This window comes from Callionymus lyra, chromosome 11 (assembly GCF_982586985.1).
Source record: "Callionymus lyra chromosome 11, fCalLyr1.hap1.1, whole genome shotgun sequence".
Taxonomy (NCBI): Eukaryota; Metazoa; Chordata; class Actinopteri; order Syngnathiformes; family Callionymidae; genus Callionymus; species Callionymus lyra.
This window is the reverse complement of record NC_141828.1, coordinates 4,315,786-4,335,141: the sequence shown is the minus strand read 5'-3', so window position 1 is coordinate 4,335,141 and position 19,356 is coordinate 4,315,786. Positions and strand designations below refer to the sequence as shown.

Here is a 19,356-nt window from a genome sequence, read left to right as displayed (position 1 = left end):
AGCTCCAGCCTCCCGTCGTCTCTGCCTCGCTGAGGAACGGAAGCAACTTCATTAAATGGGACGAGGTAAGATTCAGGAGTTTATCTTCTTTACGAACCTTCAGGTAATATTCTGGAGTTTATCTTCTTTACGAACCTTCAGGTAAGATTCAGGAGTTTATCTTCTTTACGAACCTTCAGGTAAGAATCAGGAGTTTATCTTCTTTACGAACCTTCAGGTAATATTCTGGAGTTTATCTTCTTTACGAACCTTCAGGTAAGAATCAGGAGTTTATCTTCTTTACGAACCTTCAGGTAATATTCTGGAGTGTATCTTCTTTACGAACCTTCAAGTAAGAATCAGGAGTTTATCTTCTTTACGAACCTTCAGGTAAGATTCAGGAGTTTATCTTCTTTACGAACCTTCAGGTAAGATTCAGGAGTTTATCTTCTTTACGAACCTTCAGGTAAGAATCAGGAGTTTATCTTCTTTACGAACCTTCAGGTAATATTCTGGAGTTTATCTTCTTTACGAACCTTCAGGTAAGAATCAGGAGTTTATCTTCTTTACGAACCTTCAGGTAAGATTCAGGAGTTTATCTTCTTTACGAACCTTCAGGTAAGATTCTGGAGTTTATCTTCTTTACGAACCTTCAGGTAAGATTCAGGAGTTTATCTTCTTTACGAACCTTCAGGTAAGAATCAGAAGTTTATCTTCTTTACGAACCTTCAGGTAAGATTCAGGAGTTTATCTTCTTTACGAACCTTCAGGTAAGATTCTGGAGTTTATCTTCTTTACGAACCTTCAGGTAAGATTCTGGAGTTTATCTTCTTTACGAACCTTCAGGTAAGATTCTGGAGTTTATCTTCTTTACGAACCTTCAGGTAAGATTCAGGAGTTTATCTTCTTTACGAACCTTCAGGTAAGATTCAGGAGTTTATCTTCTTTACGAACCTTCAGGTAAGATTCTGGAGTTTATCTTCTTTACGAAACTTCAGGTAACATTCAGGAGTTTATCTTCTTTACGAACCTTCAGGTAAGATTCAGGAGTTTATCTTCTTTACGAACCTTCAGGTAAGAATCAGGAGTTTATCTTCTTTACGAACCTTCAGGTAAGATTCAGGAGTTTATCTTCTTTACGAACCTTCAGGTAAGATTCTGGAGTTTATCTTCTTTACGAACCTTCAGCTGAGTCAACACTTTGTTCATGGTGAAGCTGAGAGTTCAAAACCTGTTGAACACGAGACAGTGTGTGTCTCAGTGTGTGTTCTTGAGTGTGTTGGAATGCTTGGCTCATGCTGTTGTGTTACCATAGTAACAGTTGTAAGACTGACTAATTCATGCGCGTCGATCAATCTGTGGATCACGTTGGTTTCTCTGCTGAGACGACATTCAAGATTCTATTTGAAGAAAAGGTTTACAAGCAGGTTGTCATGACAACAGGTGATTCCAGCATCTTGTTGACGAGTCTTGACCTTCATAAATATATCAGACAACTTTACAAAAGTACATAGAAAACACAACAGTTGATGAACATCAGCAGCTGTTATTGAAGCAAGAAAACATGTTGAGTTAAGGTTTAGGGAAGAAAAGGAACTTTATTGTCTCTTTCTTTGTATTGTGTGCAGGATCTGTCGACTGTGACTCCGGTGACTCTTCATGTGGATCCTCACGGACTCTTCCTCTACTGGACCGACCAAAACAAGGTTGTGTGAAGAATCTGAATGTTAACAAGATTTAGGTCCATATGGTGTGAGTCGGGATGTGTTGGTCTTGCAGGAGACGGAGTTGTTGGACTTGTCGCTCGTGAAGGACGTCAGGACCGGCAGGAGCACGAAAACAGCGAAGGTAGATCAACCCTGACCCTCATTAGATCTCCAAACGCTCACCTGATCAAATGTAACGCGTTGAAGTCGCGAGTAAAAGTAATAAATCCCACACAAAGAGGACGGTTTGACTCTTGTCTGCTCCTCACATCTCGGCCGGTTCTGACCCAATAGGAGGCCAAGCTGCGTGAGCTGCTGGACGTGGGAAACCTTGTCGGTCGGCTGGAGAATCGCATTGTAACCGTGGTTACGGCCTCAGACCTTGTAAACGTCAATCAGCTCATCTTTATTGCTTCCCAGGAGGACGAAGCAAAGGTACTTTAGATGTTGATGTGAAGAAGAACCTCAGATTATAATTTAATCTCAGATTACAACCATCATTTCATCATGTAGGACATTTTATTTACTGTCATTATATGATCTTTTTATTACTTTATTGAATTATAACTCTATGTTTTAACTTCCGTACTTTGTTTAATTATTGCTTGTGCGTTTTATTGTCCAAATATTTTTTCAGTTCAACACTTGTGTATTGTTTTTACGTGTATTATTAATAAAATGGTTTGCTTTAGTCAGTCATTTTTTATCTTGACTATGACTTAAGATACTTCAGTTAATGTATCATCACTTTTTTACTTCTGCAGGTTTGGTGTGAAGAACTGTTCGGTCTGTCGTCCAACCTTCTGAGTCACAACCTCAACCGAGACCAGAGTCTCCTCAAGGCGTGAGTTGATGAAGGTTTATTCATGAAGTATTTAGGACTTAAATATTCTCACCAATTTAAAGACCTTTTCTTTTAGACAAAAATAAAGTTCAATTTGAAATATGTAAAAGAAATATGTTTTTTCTCAAAGTTATCATGTATTTTGTGACTTTTATAACAATCATTATCACAATATAATAAATACAACATAATCATTATGATATTACAATATAATAAATACAATATAATATTGATTGATATCACAATATAATAAATACAATATAATAATTATTGATATCACAATATAATTAATACAATATAATATTTATTGATATCACAATATAATAAATACAATATAATATTTTTAGATATTACAATATACTATTTATTGATATTACAATATAATAAATACAATATAATATTTTTAGATATTACAATATACTATTTATTGATATTACAATATAATAAATACAATATAATATTTTTAGATATTACAATATACTATTTATTGATATTACAATATAATAAATACAATATAATAATGCTTAATATTACAGTAGAATACATACAATATATCAATTGTTCATATAGTGTTGATTTTTCAAATCAATAGTTCTTTCATTCAGATGTTCTTCTGGACGTCTGTAGAAATCTCTTCATCCTTTCTTCCAGGTTTGTCAAATTGACTCTTCAGACGAACTCCGAGGGCAGAATCCCCGTCAAGAAGTGAGTGAACCTGTTCGTCTGTGTTTCAATCACATCTGAGGGGACTTGCACATCTTCAACTTTGACCTTTCTGGTACAAAATAAACTTCATTCCTTTTGCACATGGGAAAGTAAAAACAGGGCCAGGATTCATGAAGGTTCTTAATTCAGCTCTGACCTGCTAATCAAGCGCCGCCGCAGATGAAGATGTTTTTTTAGAAGCACATGAGCAGCAGAAACACAGTTGCCTCTGATTATCAAAGTAAAAAATACATACAATATTTATTGACCATATGTCGAAGTATTTAGGTCGTTGTTGCTTTTATAGACGGATGTTGGAATTAGTGAAGAGTTGATAAAGTTAAAAGAAGCGTGTCCTTGTTTTTGGAGCCACAAGGTGGCGATCTTCACATTTCTTTCATCAGCGTTTCTAGTTAAACATCACATGGTTTGTCTTTTGCTCTTTTAAGCTTCATCGTCCCGACGGTAGATCTGGAGTATAAAGTTAGTATATTCATGTATTTATTTAAACTAGTGTTGGTTGATCTGGTGTATAAAGTTAGTGTATTCATGTATTTATTTAAACTAGTGTTGGTTGATCTGGTGTATAAAGTTAGTGTATTCATGTATTTATTTAAACTAGTGTTTGATGATCTGATGTATAAAGTTAGTATATTCATGTATTTATTTAAACTAGTGTTGGTTGATCTGGTGTATAAAGTTAGTATATTCATGTATTTATTTAAACTAGTGTTGGTTGATCTGGTGTATAAAGTTAGTATATTCATGTATTTATTTAAACTAGTGTTGGTTGATCTGGTGTATAAAGTTAGTGTATTCATGTATTTATTTAAACTAGTGTTGGTTGATCTGGTGTATAAAGTTAGTATATTCACGTATTTATTTAAACTAGTGTTGGTTGATCTGGTGTATAAAGTTAGTGTATTCATGTATTTATTTAAACTAGTGTTGGTTGATCTGATGTATAAAGTTAGTGTATTCATGTATTTATTTAAACTAGTGTTGGTTGATCTGGTGTATAAAGTTAGTATATTCACGTATTTATTTAAACTAGTGTTGGTTGATCTGATGTATAAAGTTAGTGTATTCATGTATTTATTTAAACTAGTGTTGGTTGATCTGGTGTATAAAGTTAGTATATTCACGTATTTATTTAAACTAGTGTTGGTTGATCTGATGTATAAAGTTAGTGTATTCATGTATTTATTTAAACTAGTGTTGGTTGATCTGGTGTATAAAGTTAGTATATTCATGTATTTATTTAAACTAGTGTTGGTTGATCTGGTGTATAAAGTTAGTATATTCATGTATTTATTTAAACTAGTGTTGGTTGATCTGGTGTATAAAGTTAGTATATTCATGTATTTATTTAAACTAGTGTTGGTTGATCTGGTGTATAAAGTTAGTGTATTCATGTATTTATTTAAACTAGTGTTGGTTGATCTGGTGTATAAAGTTAGTATATTCATGTATTTATTTAAACTAGTGTTGGTTGATCTGGTGTATAAAGTTAGTGTATTCATGTATTTATTTAAACTAGTGTTGGTTGATCTGGTGTATAAAGTTAGTATATTCACGTATTTATTTAAACTAGTGTTGGTTGATCTGGTGTATAAAGTTAGTGTATTCATGTATTTATTTAAACTAGTGTTGGTTGATCTGATGTATAAAGTTAGTGTATTCATGTATTTATTTAAACTAGTGTTGGTTGATCTGGTGTATAAAGTTAGTATATTCACGTATTTATTTAAACTAGTGTTGGTTGATCTGATGTATAAAGTTAGTGTATTCATGTATTTATTTAAACTAGTGTTGGTTGATCTGGTGTATAAAGTTAGTATATTCACGTATTTATTTAAACTAGTGTTGGTTGATCTGATGTATAAAGTTAGTGTATTCATGTATTTATTTAAACTAGTGTTGGTTGATCTGGTGTATAAAGTTAGTGTATTCATGTATTTATTTAAACTAGTGTTGGTTGATCTGGTGTATAAAGTTAGTGTATTCATGTATTTATTTAAACTAGTGTTGGTTGATCTGGTGTATAAAGTTAGTATATTCACGTATTTATTTAAACTAGTGTTGGTTGATCTGATGTATAAAGTTAGTGTATTCATGTATTTATTTAAACTAGTGTTGGTTGATCTGGTGTATAAAGTTAGTGTATTCATGTATTTATTTAAACTAGTGTTGGTTGATCTGGTGTATAAAGTTAGTGTATTCATGTATTTATTTAAACTAGTGTTGGTTGATCTGGTGTATAAAGTTAGTGTATTCATGTATTTATTTAAACTAGTGTTGGTTGATCTGATGTATAAAGTTAGTGTATTCATGTATTTGTTTAAACTAGTGTTGGTTGATCTGGTGTATAAAGTTAGTGTATTCATGTATTTATTTAAACTAGTGTTGGTTGATCTGGTGTATAAAGTTAGTGTATTCATGTATTTATTTAAACTAGTGTTGGTTGATCTGGTGTATAAAGTTAGTGTATTCATGTATTTATTTAAAACTAGTGTTGGTTGATCTAGTGTATAAAGTTAGTGTATTCATGTATTTATTTAAACTAGTGTTGGTTGATCTGATGTATAAAGTTAGTGTATTCATGTATTTATTTAAACTAGTGTTGGTTGATCTGATGTATAAAGTTAGTATATTCATGTATTTATTTAAACTAGTGTTGGTTGATCTGGTGTATAAAGTTAGTGTATTCATGTATTTATTTAAACTAGTGTTGGTTGATCTGATGTATAAAGTTAGTATATTCATGTATTTATTTAAACTAGTGTTGGTTGATCTGGTGTATAAAGTTAGTGTATTCATGTATTTATTTAAACTAGTGTTGGTTGATCTGATGTATAAAGTTAGTGTATTCATGTATTTATTTAAACTAGTGTTGGTTGATCTGGTGTATAAAGTTAGTGTATTCATGTATTTATTTAAACTAGTGTTGGTTGATCTGGTGTATAAAGTTAGGGTATTCATGTATTTATTTAAACTAGTGTTGGTTGATCTGGTGTATAAAGTTAGTGTATTCATGTATTTATTTAAACTAGTGTTGGTTGATCTGATGTATAAAGTTAGTGTATTCATGTATTTATTTAAACTAGTGTTGGTTGATCTGGTGTATAAAGTTAGGGTATTCATGTATTTATTTAAACTAGTGTTGGTTGATCTGGTGTATAAAGTTAGTGTATTCATGTATTTATTTAAACTAGTGTTGGTTGATCTGGTGTATAAAGTTAGTGTATTCATGTATTTATTTAAACTAGTGTTGGTAGATCTGGTGTATAAAGTTAGTGTATTCATGTATTTATTTAAACTAGTGTTGGTAGATCTGGTGTATAAAGTTAGTGTATTCATGTATTTATTTAAACTAGTGTTGGTTGATCTGGTGTATAAAGTTAGTGTATTCATGTATTTATTTAAACTAGTGTTGGTTGATCTGGTGTATAAAGTTAGTGTATTCATGTATTTATTTAAACTAGTGTTGGTAGATCTGATGTATAAAGTTAGTGTATTCATGTATTTATTTAAACTAGTGTTGGTTGATCTGGTGTATAAAGTTAGTGTATTCATGTATTTATTTAAACTAGTGTTGGTTGATCTGGTGTATAAAGTTAGTATATTCATGTATTCATTTAAACTAGTGTTGGTTGATCTGGTGTATAAAGTTAGTGTATTCATGTATTTATTTAAACTAGTGTTGGTTGATCTGGTGTATAAAGTTAGTGTATTCATGTATTTATTTAAACTAGTGTTGGTAGATCTGGTGTATAAAGTTAGTGTATTCATGTATTTATTTAAACTAGTGTTGGTAGATCTGATGAATAAAGTTAGTATATTCATGTATTTATTTAAACTAGTGTTGGTAGATCTGATGTATAAAGTTAGTGTATTCATGTATTTATTTAAACTAGTGTTGGTTGATCTGGTGTATAAAGTTAGTGTATTCATGTATTTATTTAAACTAGTGTTGGTAGATCTGATGTATAAAGTTAGTGTATTCATGTATTTATTTAAACTAGTGTTGGTAGATCTGATGTATAAAGTTAGTATATTCATGTATTTATTTAAACTAGTGTTGGTAGATCTGATGTATAAAGTTAGTGTATTCATGTATTTATTTAAACTAGTGTTGGTTGATCTGGTGTATAAAGTTAGTGTATTCATGTATTTATTTAAACTAGTGTTGGTTGATCTGATGTATAAAGTTAGTATATTCATGTATTTATTTAAACTAGTGTTGGTAGATCTGATGTATAAAGTTAGTGTATTCATGTATTTATTTAAACTAGTGTTGGTTGATCTGGTGTATAAAGTTAGTGTATTCATGTATTTATTTAAACTAGTGTTGGTTGATCTGATGTATAAAGTTAGTATATTCATGTATTTATTTAAACTAGTGTTGGTAGATCTGATGTATAAAGTTAGTGTATTCATGTATTTATTTAAACTAGTGTTGGTTGATCTGATGTATAAAGTTAGTGTATTCATGTATTTATTTAAACTAGTGTTGGATGATATGATGTATAAAGTTAGTGTATTCATGTATTTATTTAAACTAGTGTTGGTAGATCTGGTGTATAAAGTTAGTGTATTCATGTATTTATTTAAACTAGTGTTGGTAGATCTGATGTATAAAGTTAGTGTATTCATGTATTTATTTAAACTAGTGTTTGATGATCTGATGTATAAAGTTAGTGTATTCATGTATTTATTTAAACTAGTGTTGGTTGATCTGATGTATAAAGTTAGTGTATTCATGTATTTATTTAAACTAGTGTTGGTAGATCTGATGTATAAAGTTAGTGTATTCATGTATTTATTTAAACTAGTGTTGGTTGATCTGATATATAAAGTTAGTGTATTCATGTATTTATTTAAACTAGTGTTGGTAGATCTGATGTATAAAGTTAGTGTATTCATGTATTTATTTAAACTAGTGTTGGTTGATCTGGTGTATAAAGTTAGTGTATTCATGTATTTATTTAAACTAGTGTTGGTTGATCTGATGTATAAAGTTAGTGTATTCATGTATTTATTTAAACTAGTGTTGGTTGATCTGGTGTATAAAGTTAGTGTATTCATGTATTTATTTAAACTAGTGTTGGTTGATCTGGTGTATAAAGTTAGTGTATTCATGTATTTATTTAAACTAGTGTTGGTAGATCTGGTGTATAAAGTTAGTGTATTCATGTATTTATTAAAACTAGTGTTGGTAGATCTGATGTATAAAGTTAGTATATTCATGTATTTATTTAAACTAGTGTTGGTAGATCTGATGTATAAAGTTAGTATATTCATGTATTTATTTAAATTAGTGTTGGTAGATCTGATGTATAAAGTTAGTGTATTCATGTATTTATTTAAACTAGTGTTGGTTGATCTGGTGTATAAAGTTAGTGTATTCATGTATTTATTTAAACTAGTGTTGGTAGATCTGATGTATAAAGTTAGTGTATTCATGTATTTATTTAAACTAGTGTTGGTTGATCTGGTGTATAAAGTTAGTGTATTCATGTATTTATTTAAACTAGTGTTGGTTGATCTGATGTATAAAGTTATTGTATTCATGTATTTATTTAAACTAGTGTTGGATGATATGATGTATAAAGTTAGTGTATTCATGTATTTATTTAAACTAGTGTTGGTAGATCTGGTGTATAAAGTTAGTGTATTCATGTATTTATTTAAACTAGTGTTTGATGATCTGATGTATAAAGTTAGTGTATTCATGTATTTATTTAAACTAGTGTTGGTTGATCTGATGTATAAAGTTAGTGTATTCATGTATTTATTTAAACTAGTGTTGGTAGATCTGATGTATAAAGTTAGTGTATTCATGTATTTATTTAAACTAGTGTTGGTTGATCTGATATATAAAGTTAGTGTATTCATGTATTTATTTAAACTAGTGTTGGTAGATCTGATGTATAAAGTTAGTGTATTCATGTATTTATTTAAACTAGTGTTGGTAGATCTGATGTATAAAGTTAGTGTATTCATGTATTTATTTAAACTAGTGTTTGATGATCTGATGTATAAAGTTAGTATATTCATGTATTTATTTAAACTAGTGTTGGTAGATCTGATGTATAAAGTTAGTGTATTCATGTATTTATTTAAACTAGTGTTGGTAGATCTGATGTATAAAGTTAGTGTATTCATGTATTTATTTAAACTAGTGTTGGTAGATCTGGTGTATAAAGTTAGTGTATTCATGTATTTATTTAAACTAGTGTTGGTAGATCTGATGTATAAAGTTAGTGTATTCATGTATTTATTTAAACTAGTGTTGGTAGATCTGGTGTATAAAGTTAGTGTATTCATGTATTTATTTAAACTAGTGTTGGTAGATCTGGTGTATAAAGTAAGTGTATTCATGTATTTATTTAAACTAGTGTTGGTTGATCTGGTGTATAAAGTTAGTGTATTCATGTATTTATTTAAACTAGTGTTGGTAGACCTGATGTATAAAGTTAGTGTATTCATGTATTTATTTAAACTAGTGTTGGTTGATCTGATGTATAAAGTTAGTATATTCATGTATTTATTTAAACTAGTGTTTGTTGATCTGACGTATAAAGTTAGTGTATTCATGTATTTATTTAAACTAGTGTTGGTTGATCTGGTGTATAAAGTTAGTGTATTCATGTATTTATTTAAACTAGTGTTGGTAGATCTGATGTATAAAGTTAGTGTATTCATGTATTTATTTAAACTAGTGTTGGTTGATCTGATGTATAAAGTTAGTGTATTCATGTATTTATTTAAACTAGTGTTGGTTGATCTGGTGTATAAAGTTAGTGTATTCATGTATTTATTTAAACTAGTGTTGGTTGATCTGGTGTGTAAAGTTAGGGTATTCATGTATTTATTTAAACTAGTGTTGGTTGATCTGATGTATAAAGTTAGTGTATTCATGTATTTATTTAAACTAGTGTTGGTTGATCTGATGTATAAAGTTAGTGTATTCATGTATTTATTTAAACTAGTGTTGGTTGATCTGATGTATAAAGTTAGTGTATTCATGTATTTATTTAAACTAGTGTTGGTTGATCTGGTGTATAAAGTTAGGGAATTCATGTATTTATTTAAACTAGTGTTGGTTGATCTGGTGTATAAAGTTAGTGTATTCATGTATTTATTTAAACTAGTGTTGGTTGATCTGGTGTATAAAGTTAGTGTATTCATGTATTTATTTAAACTAGTGTTGGTTGATCTGGTGTATAAAGTTAGTGTATTCATGTATTTATTTAAACTAGTGTTGGTTGATCTGGTGTATAAAGTTAGGGTATTCATGTATTTATTTAAACTAGTGTTGGTTGATCTGGTGTATAAAGTTAGTGTATTCATGTATTTATTTAAACTAGTGTTGGTAGATTTGATGTATAAAGTTAGTATATTCATGTATTTATTTAAACTAGTGTTTGATGATCTGATGTATAAAGTTAGTATATTCATGTATTTATTTAAACTAGTGTTGGTAGATCTGATGTATAAAGTTAGTGTATTCATGTATTTATTTAAACTAGTGTTGGTAGATCTGATGTATAAAGTTAGTGTATTCATGTATTTATTTAAACTAGTGTTGGTAGATCTGGTGTATAAAGTTAGTGTATTCATGTATTTATTTAAACTAGTGTTGGTAGATCTGGTGTATAAAGTTAGTGTATTCATGTATTTATTTAAACTAGTGTTGGTAGATCTGGTGTATAAAGTTAGTGTATTCATGTATTTATTTAAACTAGTGTTGGTTGATCTGGTGTATAAAGTTAGTGTATTCATGTATTTATTTAAACTAGTGTTGGTAGATCTGGTGTATAAAGTTAGTGTATTCATGTATTTATTTAAACTAGTGTTGGTTGATCTGATGTATAAAGTTAGTGTATTCATGTATTTATTTAAACTAGTGTTGGTTGATCTGGTGTATAAAGTTAGTGTATTCATGTATTTATTTAAACTAGTGTTGGTTGATCTGGTGTATAAAGTTAGTGTATTCATGTATTTATTTAAACTAGTGTTGGTTGATCTGGTGTATAAAGTTAGTGTATTCATGTATTTATTTAAACTAGTGTTGGTTGATCTGGTGTATAAAGTTAGTGTATTCATGTATTTATTTAAACTAGTGTTGGTAGACCTGATGTATAAAGTTAGTGTATTCATGTATTTATTTAAACTAGTGTTAGTAGATCTGATGTATAAAGTTAGTGTATTCATGTATTTATTTAAACTAGTGTTGGTTGATCTGACGTATAAAGTTAGTGTATTCATGTATTTATTTAAACTAGTGTTGGTTGATCTGGTGTATAAAGTTAGTGTATTCATGTATTTATTTAAACTAGTGTTGGTTGATCTGGTGTATAAAGTTAGTGTATTCATGTATTTATTTAAACTAGTGTTGGTTGATCTGATGTATAAAGTTAGTGTATTCATGTATTTATTTAAACTAGTGTTGGTAGATCTGATGTATAAAGTTAGTGTATTCATGTATTTATTTAAACTAGTGTTGGTTGATCTGGTGTATAAAGTTAGTGTATTCATGTATTTATTTAAACTAGTGTTGGTAGATCTGATGTATAAAGTTAGTGTATTCATGTATTTATTTAAACTAGTGTTGGTAGATCTGATGTATAAAGTTAGTGTATTCATGTATTTATTTAAACTAGTGTTTGTTGATCTGATGTATAAAGTTAGTATATTCATGTATTTATTTAAACTAGTGTTGGTTGATCTGATGTATAAAGTTAGTGTATTCATGTATTTATTTAAACTAGTGTTGGTTGATCTGGTGTATAAAGTTAGTGTATTCATGTATTTATTTAAACTAGTGTTGGTTGATCTGGTGTATAAAGTTAGGGTATTCATGTATTTATTTAAACTAGTGTTGGTTGATCTGGTGTATAAAGTTAGGGTATTCATGTATTTATTTAAACTAGTGTTGGTTGATCTGATGTATAAAGTTAGTGTATTCATGTATTTATTTAAACTACTGTTGGTTGATCTGGTGTATAAAGTTAGTGTATTCATGTATTTATTTAAACTAGTGTTGGTAGATCTGATGTATAAAGTTAGTGTATTCATGTATTTATTTAAACTAGTGTTGGTTGATCTGGTGTATAAAGTTAGTGTATTCATGTATTTACTTAAACTAGTGTTGGTAGATCTGATATATAAAGTTAGTGTATTCATGTATTTATTTAAACTAGTGTTGGTTGATCTGGTGTATAAAGTTAGTGTATTCATGTATTTATTTAAACTAGTGTTGGTAGATCTGATATATAAAGTTAGTGTATTCATGTATTTATTTAAACTAGTGTTGGTAGATCTGATATATAAAGTTAGTGTATTCATGTGTTTATTTAAACTAGTGTTGGTTGATCTGATGTATAAAGTTAGTGTATTCATGTATTTATTTAAACTAGTGTTGGTTGATCTGGTGTATAAAGTTAGTGTATTCATGTATTTATTTAAACTAGTGTTGGTTGATCTGGTGTATAAAGTTAGTGTATTCATGTATTTATTTAAACTAGTGTTGGTTGATCTGGTGTATAAAGTTAGTGTATTCATGTATTTATTTAAACTAGTGTTGGTTGATCTGGTGTATAAAGTTAGTGTATTCATGTATTTATTTAAACTAGTGTTGGTAGATCTGATGTATAAAGTTAGTGTATTCATGTATTTATTTAAACTAGTGTTTGTTGATCTGATGTATAAAGTTAGTGTATTCATGTATTTATTTAAACTAGTGTTGGTTGATCTGGTGTATAAAGTTAGTGTATTCATGTATTTATTTAAACTAGTGTTGGTTGATCTGGTGTATAAAGTTAGTGTATTCATGTATTTATTTAAACTAGTGTTGGTAGATCTGGTGTATAAAGTTAGTGTATTCATGTATTTATTTAAACTAGTGTTGGTAGATCTGATGTATAAAGTTAGTGTATTCATGTATTTATTTAAACTATGTTGGTTGATCTGGTGTATAAAGTTAGTGTATTCATGTATTTATTTAAACTAGTGTTGGTTGATCTGATGTATAAAGTTAGTGTATTCATGTATTTATTTAAACTAGTGTTGGTTGATCTGGTGTATAAAGTTAGGGTATTCATGTATTTATTTAAACTAGTGTTGGTTGATCTGGTGTATAAAGTTAGTGTATTCATGTATTTATTTAAACTAGTGTTGGTTGATCTGGTGTATAAAGTTAGTGTATTCATGTATTTATTTAAACTAGTGTTGGTAGATCTGGTGTATAAAGTTAGTGTATTCATGTATTTATTTAAACTAGTGTTGGTAGATCTGGTGTATAAAGTTAGTGTATTCATGTATTTATTTAAACTAGTGTTGGTTGATCTGGTGTATAAAGTTAGTGTATTCATGTATTTATTTAAACTAGTGTTGGTTGATCTGGTGTATAAAGTTAGTGTATTCATGTATTTATTTAAACTAGTGTTGGTAGATCTGATGTATAAAGTTAGTGTATTCATGTATTTATTTAAACTAGTGTTGGTTGATCTGGTGTATAAAGTTAGTGTATTCATGTATTTATTTAAACTAGTGTTGGTTGATCTGGTGTATAAAGTTAGTATATTCATGTATTCATTTAAACTAGTGTTGGTTGATCTGGTGTATAAAGTTAGTGTATTCATGTATTTATTTAAACTAGTGTTGGTTGATCTGGTGTATAAAGTTAGTGTATTCATGTATTTATTTAAACTAGTGTTGGTAGATCTGGTGTATAAAGTTAGTGTATTCATGTATTTATTTAAACTAGTGTTGGTAGATCTGATGAATAAAGTTAGTATATTCATGTATTTATTTAAACTAGTGTTGGTAGATCTGATGTATAAAGTTAGTGTATTCATGTATTTATTTAAACTAGTGTTGGTTGATCTGGTGTATAAAGTTAGTGTATTCATGTATTTATTTAAACTAGTGTTGGTAGATCTGATGTATAAAGTTAGTGTATTCATGTATTTATTTAAACTAGTGTTGGTAGATCTGATGTATAAAGTTAGTATATTCATGTATTTATTTAAACTAGTGTTGGTAGATCTGATGTATAAAGTTAGTGTATTCATGTATTTATTTAAACTAGTGTTGGTTGATCTGGTGTATAAAGTTAGTGTATTCATGTATTTATTTAAACTAGTGTTGGTTGATCTGATGTATAAAGTTAGTATATTCATGTATTTATTTAAACTAGTGTTGGTAGATCTGATGTATAAAGTTAGTGTATTCATGTATTTATTTAAACTAGTGTTGGTTGATCTGGTGTATAAAGTTAGTGTATTCATGTATTTATTTAAACTAGTGTTGGTTGATCTGATGTATAAAGTTAGTATATTCATGTATTTATTTAAACTAGTGTTGGTAGATCTGATGTATAAAGTTAGTGTATTCATGTATTTATTTAAACTAGTGTTGGTTGATCTGATGTATAAAGTTAGTGTATTCATGTATTTATTTAAACTAGTGTTGGATGATATGATGTATAAAGTTAGTGTATTCATGTATTTATTTAAACTAGTGTTGGTAGATCTGGTGTATAAAGTTAGTGTATTCATGTATTTATTTAAACTAGTGTTGGTAGATCTGATGTATAAAGTTAGTGTATTCATGTATTTATTTAAACTAGTGTTTGATGATCTGATGTATAAAGTTAGTGTATTCATGTATTTATTTAAACTAGTGTTGGTTGATCTGATGTATAAAGTTAGTGTATTCATGTATTTATTTAAACTAGTGTTGGTAGATCTGATGTATAAAGTTAGTGTATTCATGTATTTATTTAAACTAGTGTTGGTTGATCTGATATATAAAGTTAGTGTATTCATGTATTTATTTAAACTAGTGTTGGTAGATCTGATGTATAAAGTTAGTGTATTCATGTATTTATTTAAACTAGTGTTGGTTGATCTGGTGTATAAAGTTAGTGTATTCATGTATTTATTTAAACTAGTGTTGGTTGATCTGATGTATAAAGTTAGTGTATTCATGTATTTATTTAAACTAGTGTTGGTTGATCTGGTGTATAAAGTTAGTGTATTCATGTATTTATTTAAACTAGTGTTGGTTGATCTGGTGTATAAAGTTAGTGTATTCATGTATTTATTTAAACTAGTGTTGGTAGATCTGGTGTATAAAGTTAGTGTATTCATGTATTTATTAAAACTAGTGTTGGTAGATCTGATGTATAAAGTTAGTATATTCATGTATTTATTTAAACTAGTGTTGGTAGATCTGATGTATAAAGTTAGTATATTCATGTATTTATTTAAATTAGTGTTGGTAGATCTGATGTATAAAGTTAGTGTATTCATGTATTTATTTAAACTAGTGTTGGTTGATCTGGTGTATAAAGTTAGTGTATTCATGTATTTATTTAAACTAGTGTTGGTAGATCTGATGTATAAAGTTAGTGTATTCATGTATTTATTTAAACTAGTGTTGGTTGATCTGGTGTATAAAGTTAGTGTATTCATGTATTTATTTAAACTAGTGTTGGTTGATCTGATGTATAAAGTTATTGTATTCATGTATTTATTTAAACTAGTGTTGGATGATATGATGTATAAAGTTAGTGTATTCATGTATTTATTTAAACTAGTGTTGGTAGATCTGGTGTATAAAGTTAGTGTATTCATGTATTTATTTAAACTAGTGTTTGATGATCTGATGTATAAAGTTAGTGTATTCATGTATTTATTTAAACTAGTGTTGGTTGATCTGATGTATAAAGTTAGTGTATTCATGTATTTATTTAAACTAGTGTTGGTAGATCTGATGTATAAAGTTAGTGTATTCATGTATTTATTTAAACTAGTGTTGGTTGATCTGATATATAAAGTTAGTGTATTCATGTATTTATTTAAACTAGTGTTGGTAGATCTGATGTATAAAGTTAGTGTATTCATGTATTTATTTAAACTAGTGTTGGTAGATCTGATGTATAAAGTTAGTGTATTCATGTATTTATTTAAACTAGTGTTTGATGATCTGATGTATAAAGTTAGTATATTCATGTATTTATTTAAACTAGTGTTGGTAGATCTGATGTATAAAGTTAGTGTATTCATGTATTTATTTAAACTAGTGTTGGTAGATCTGATGTATAAAGTTAGTGTATTCATGTATTTATTTAAACTAGTGTTGGTAGATCTGGTGTATAAAGTTAGTGTATTCATGTATTTATTTAAACTAGTGTTGGTAGATCTGATGTATAAAGTTAGTGTATTCATGTATTTATTTAAACTAGTGTTGGTAGATCTGGTGTATAAAGTTAGTGTATTCATGTATTTATTTAAACTAGTGTTGGTAGATCTGGTGTATAAAGTAAGTGTATTCATGTATTTATTTAAACTAGTGTTGGTTGATCTGGTGTATAAAGTTAGTGTATTCATGTATTTATTTAAACTAGTGTTGGTAGACCTGATGTATAAAGTTAGTGTATTCATGTATTTATTTAAACTAGTGTTGGTTGATCTGATGTATAAAGTTAGTATATTCATGTATTTATTTAAACTAGTGTTTGTTGATCTGACGTATAAAGTTAGTGTATTCATGTATTTATTTAAACTAGTGTTGGTTGATCTGGTGTATAAAGTTAGTGTATTCATGTATTTATTTAAACTAGTGTTGGTAGATCTGATGTATAAAGTTAGTGTATTCATGTATTTATTTAAACTAGTGTTGGTAGATCTGATGTATAAAGTTAGTGTATTCATGTATTTATTTAAACTAGTGTTTGTTGATCTGATGTATAAAGTTAGTGTATTCATGTATTTATTTAAACTAGTGTTGGTTGATCTGGTGTATAAAGTTAGTGTATTCATGTATTTATTTAAACTAGTGTTGGTTGATCTGGTGTATAAAGTTAGTGTATTCATGTATTTATTTAAACTAGTGTTGGTTGATCTGGTGTATAAAGTTAGGGTATTCATGTATTTATTTAAACTAGTGTTGGTTGATCTGATGTATAAAGTTAGTGTATTCATGTATTTATTTAAACTAGTGTTGGTTGATCTGATGTATAAAGTTAGTGTATTCATGTATTTATTTAAACTAGTGTTGGTTGATCTGATGTATAAAGTTAGTGTATTCATGTATTTATTTAAACTAGTGTTGGTTGATCTGGTGTATAAAGTTAGGGAATTCATGTATTTATTTAAACTAGTGTTGGTTGATCTGGTGTATAAAGTTAGTGTATTCATGTATTTATTTAAACTAGTGTTGGTTGATCTGGTGTATAAAGTTAGTGTATTCATGTATTTATTTAAACTAGTGTTGGTTGATCTGGTGTATAAAGTTAGTGTATTCATGTATTTATTTAAACTAGTGTTGGTTGATCTGGTGTATAAAGTTAGGGTATTCATGTATTTATTTAAACTAGTGTTGGTTGATCTGGTGTATAAAGTTAGTGTATTCATGTATTTATTTAAACTAGTGTTGGTAGATTTGATGTATAAAGTTAGTATATTCATGTATTTATTTAAACTAGTGTTTGATGATCTGATGTATAAAGTTAGTATATTCATGTATTTATTTAAACTAGTGTTGGTAGATCTGATGTATAAAGTTAGTGTATTCATGTATTTATTTAAACTAGTGTTGGTAGATCTGATGTATAAAGTTAGTGTATTCATGTATTTATTTAAACTAGTGTTGGTAGATCTGGTGTATAAAGTTAGTGTATTCATGTATTTATTTAAACTAGTGTTGGTAGATCTGGTGTATAAAGTTAGTGTATTCATGTATTTATTTAAACTAGTGTTGGTAGATCTGGTGTATAAAGTTAGTGTATTCATGTATTTATTTAAACTAGTGTTGGTTGATCTGGTGTATAAAGTTAGTGTATTCATGTATTTATTTAAACTAGTGTTGGTAGATCTGGTGTATAAAGTTAGTGTATTCATGTATTTATTTAAACTAGTGTTGGTTGATCTGATGTATAAAGTTAGTGTATTCATGTATTTATTTAAACTAGTGTTGGTTGATCTGGTGTATAAAGTTAGTGTATTCATGTATTTATTTAAACTAGTGTTGGTTGATCTGGTGTATAAAGTTAGTGTATTCATGTATTTATTTAAACTAGTGTTGGTTGATCTGGTGTATAAAGTTAGTGTATTCATGTATTTATTTAAACTAGTGTTGGTTGATCTGGTGTATAAAGTTAGTGTATTCATGTATTTATTTAAACTAGTGTTGGTAGACCTGATGTATAAAGTTAGTGTATTCATGTATTTATTTAAACTAGTGTTAGTAGATCTGATGTATAAAGTTAGTGTATTCATGTATTTATTTAAACTAGTGTTGGTTGATCTGACGTATAAAGTTAGTGTATTCATGTATTTATTTAAACTAGTGTTGGTTGATCTGGTGTATAAAGTTAGTGTATTCATGTATTTATTTAAACTAGTGTTGGTTGATCTGGTGTATAAAGTTAGTGTATTCATGTATTTATTTAAACTAGTGTTGGTTGATCTGATGTATAAAGTTAGTGTATTCATGTATTTATTTAAACTAGTGTTGGTAGATCTGATGTATAAAGTTAGTGTATTCATGTATTTATTTAAACTAGTGTTGGTTGATCTGGTGTATAAAGTTAGTGTATTCATGTATTTATTTAAACTAGTGTTGGTAGATCTGATGTATAAAGTTAGTGTATTCATGTATTTATTTAAACTAGTGTTGGTAGATCTGATGTATAAAGTTAGTGTATTCATGTATTTATTTAAACTAGTGTTTGTTGATCTGATGTATAAAGTTAGTATATTCATGTATTTATTTAAACTAGTGTTGGTTGATCTGATGTATAAAGTTAGTGTATTCATGTATTTATTTAAACTAGTGTTGGTTGATCTGGTGTATAAAGTTAGTGTATTCATGTATTTATTTAAACTAGTGTTGGTTGATCTGGTGTATAAAGTTAGGGTATTCATGTATTTATTTAAACTAGTGTTGGTTGATCTGGTGTATAAAGTTAGGGTATTCATGTATTTATTTAAACTAGTGTTGGTTGATCTGATGTATAAAGTTAGTGTATTCATGTATTTATTTAAACTACTGTTGGTTGATCTGGTGTATAAAGTTAGTGTATTCATGTATTTATTTAAACTAGTG

General features: G+C 28.4%; 1 protein-coding gene across 2 annotated transcripts in view; it reads left to right on the top strand.

Moving 5' to 3' along the window:
• Nucleotides 1-19,356, top strand: part of LOC148068964 (1-phosphatidylinositol 4,5-bisphosphate phosphodiesterase beta-1-like) — a 57,271-nt gene that overhangs the window by 289 nt on the left and 37,626 nt on the right. For both annotated transcript variants that reach the window (XM_087802114.1, XM_087802113.1), the window contains exons 1-6: nucleotides 1-65; nucleotides 1,608-1,685; nucleotides 1,759-1,827; nucleotides 1,980-2,120; nucleotides 2,450-2,529; nucleotides 3,181-3,234. The exon at nucleotides 1-65 is cut by the window's left edge and continues 289 nt beyond it. In XM_087802114.1, the coding sequence (XP_087658240.1) occupies nucleotides 1-65; nucleotides 1,608-1,685; nucleotides 1,759-1,827; nucleotides 1,980-2,120; nucleotides 2,450-2,529; nucleotides 3,181-3,234 (487 nt within the window). The remainder of the gene's footprint in view (nucleotides 66-1,607; nucleotides 1,686-1,758; nucleotides 1,828-1,979; nucleotides 2,121-2,449; nucleotides 2,530-3,180; nucleotides 3,235-19,356) is intronic.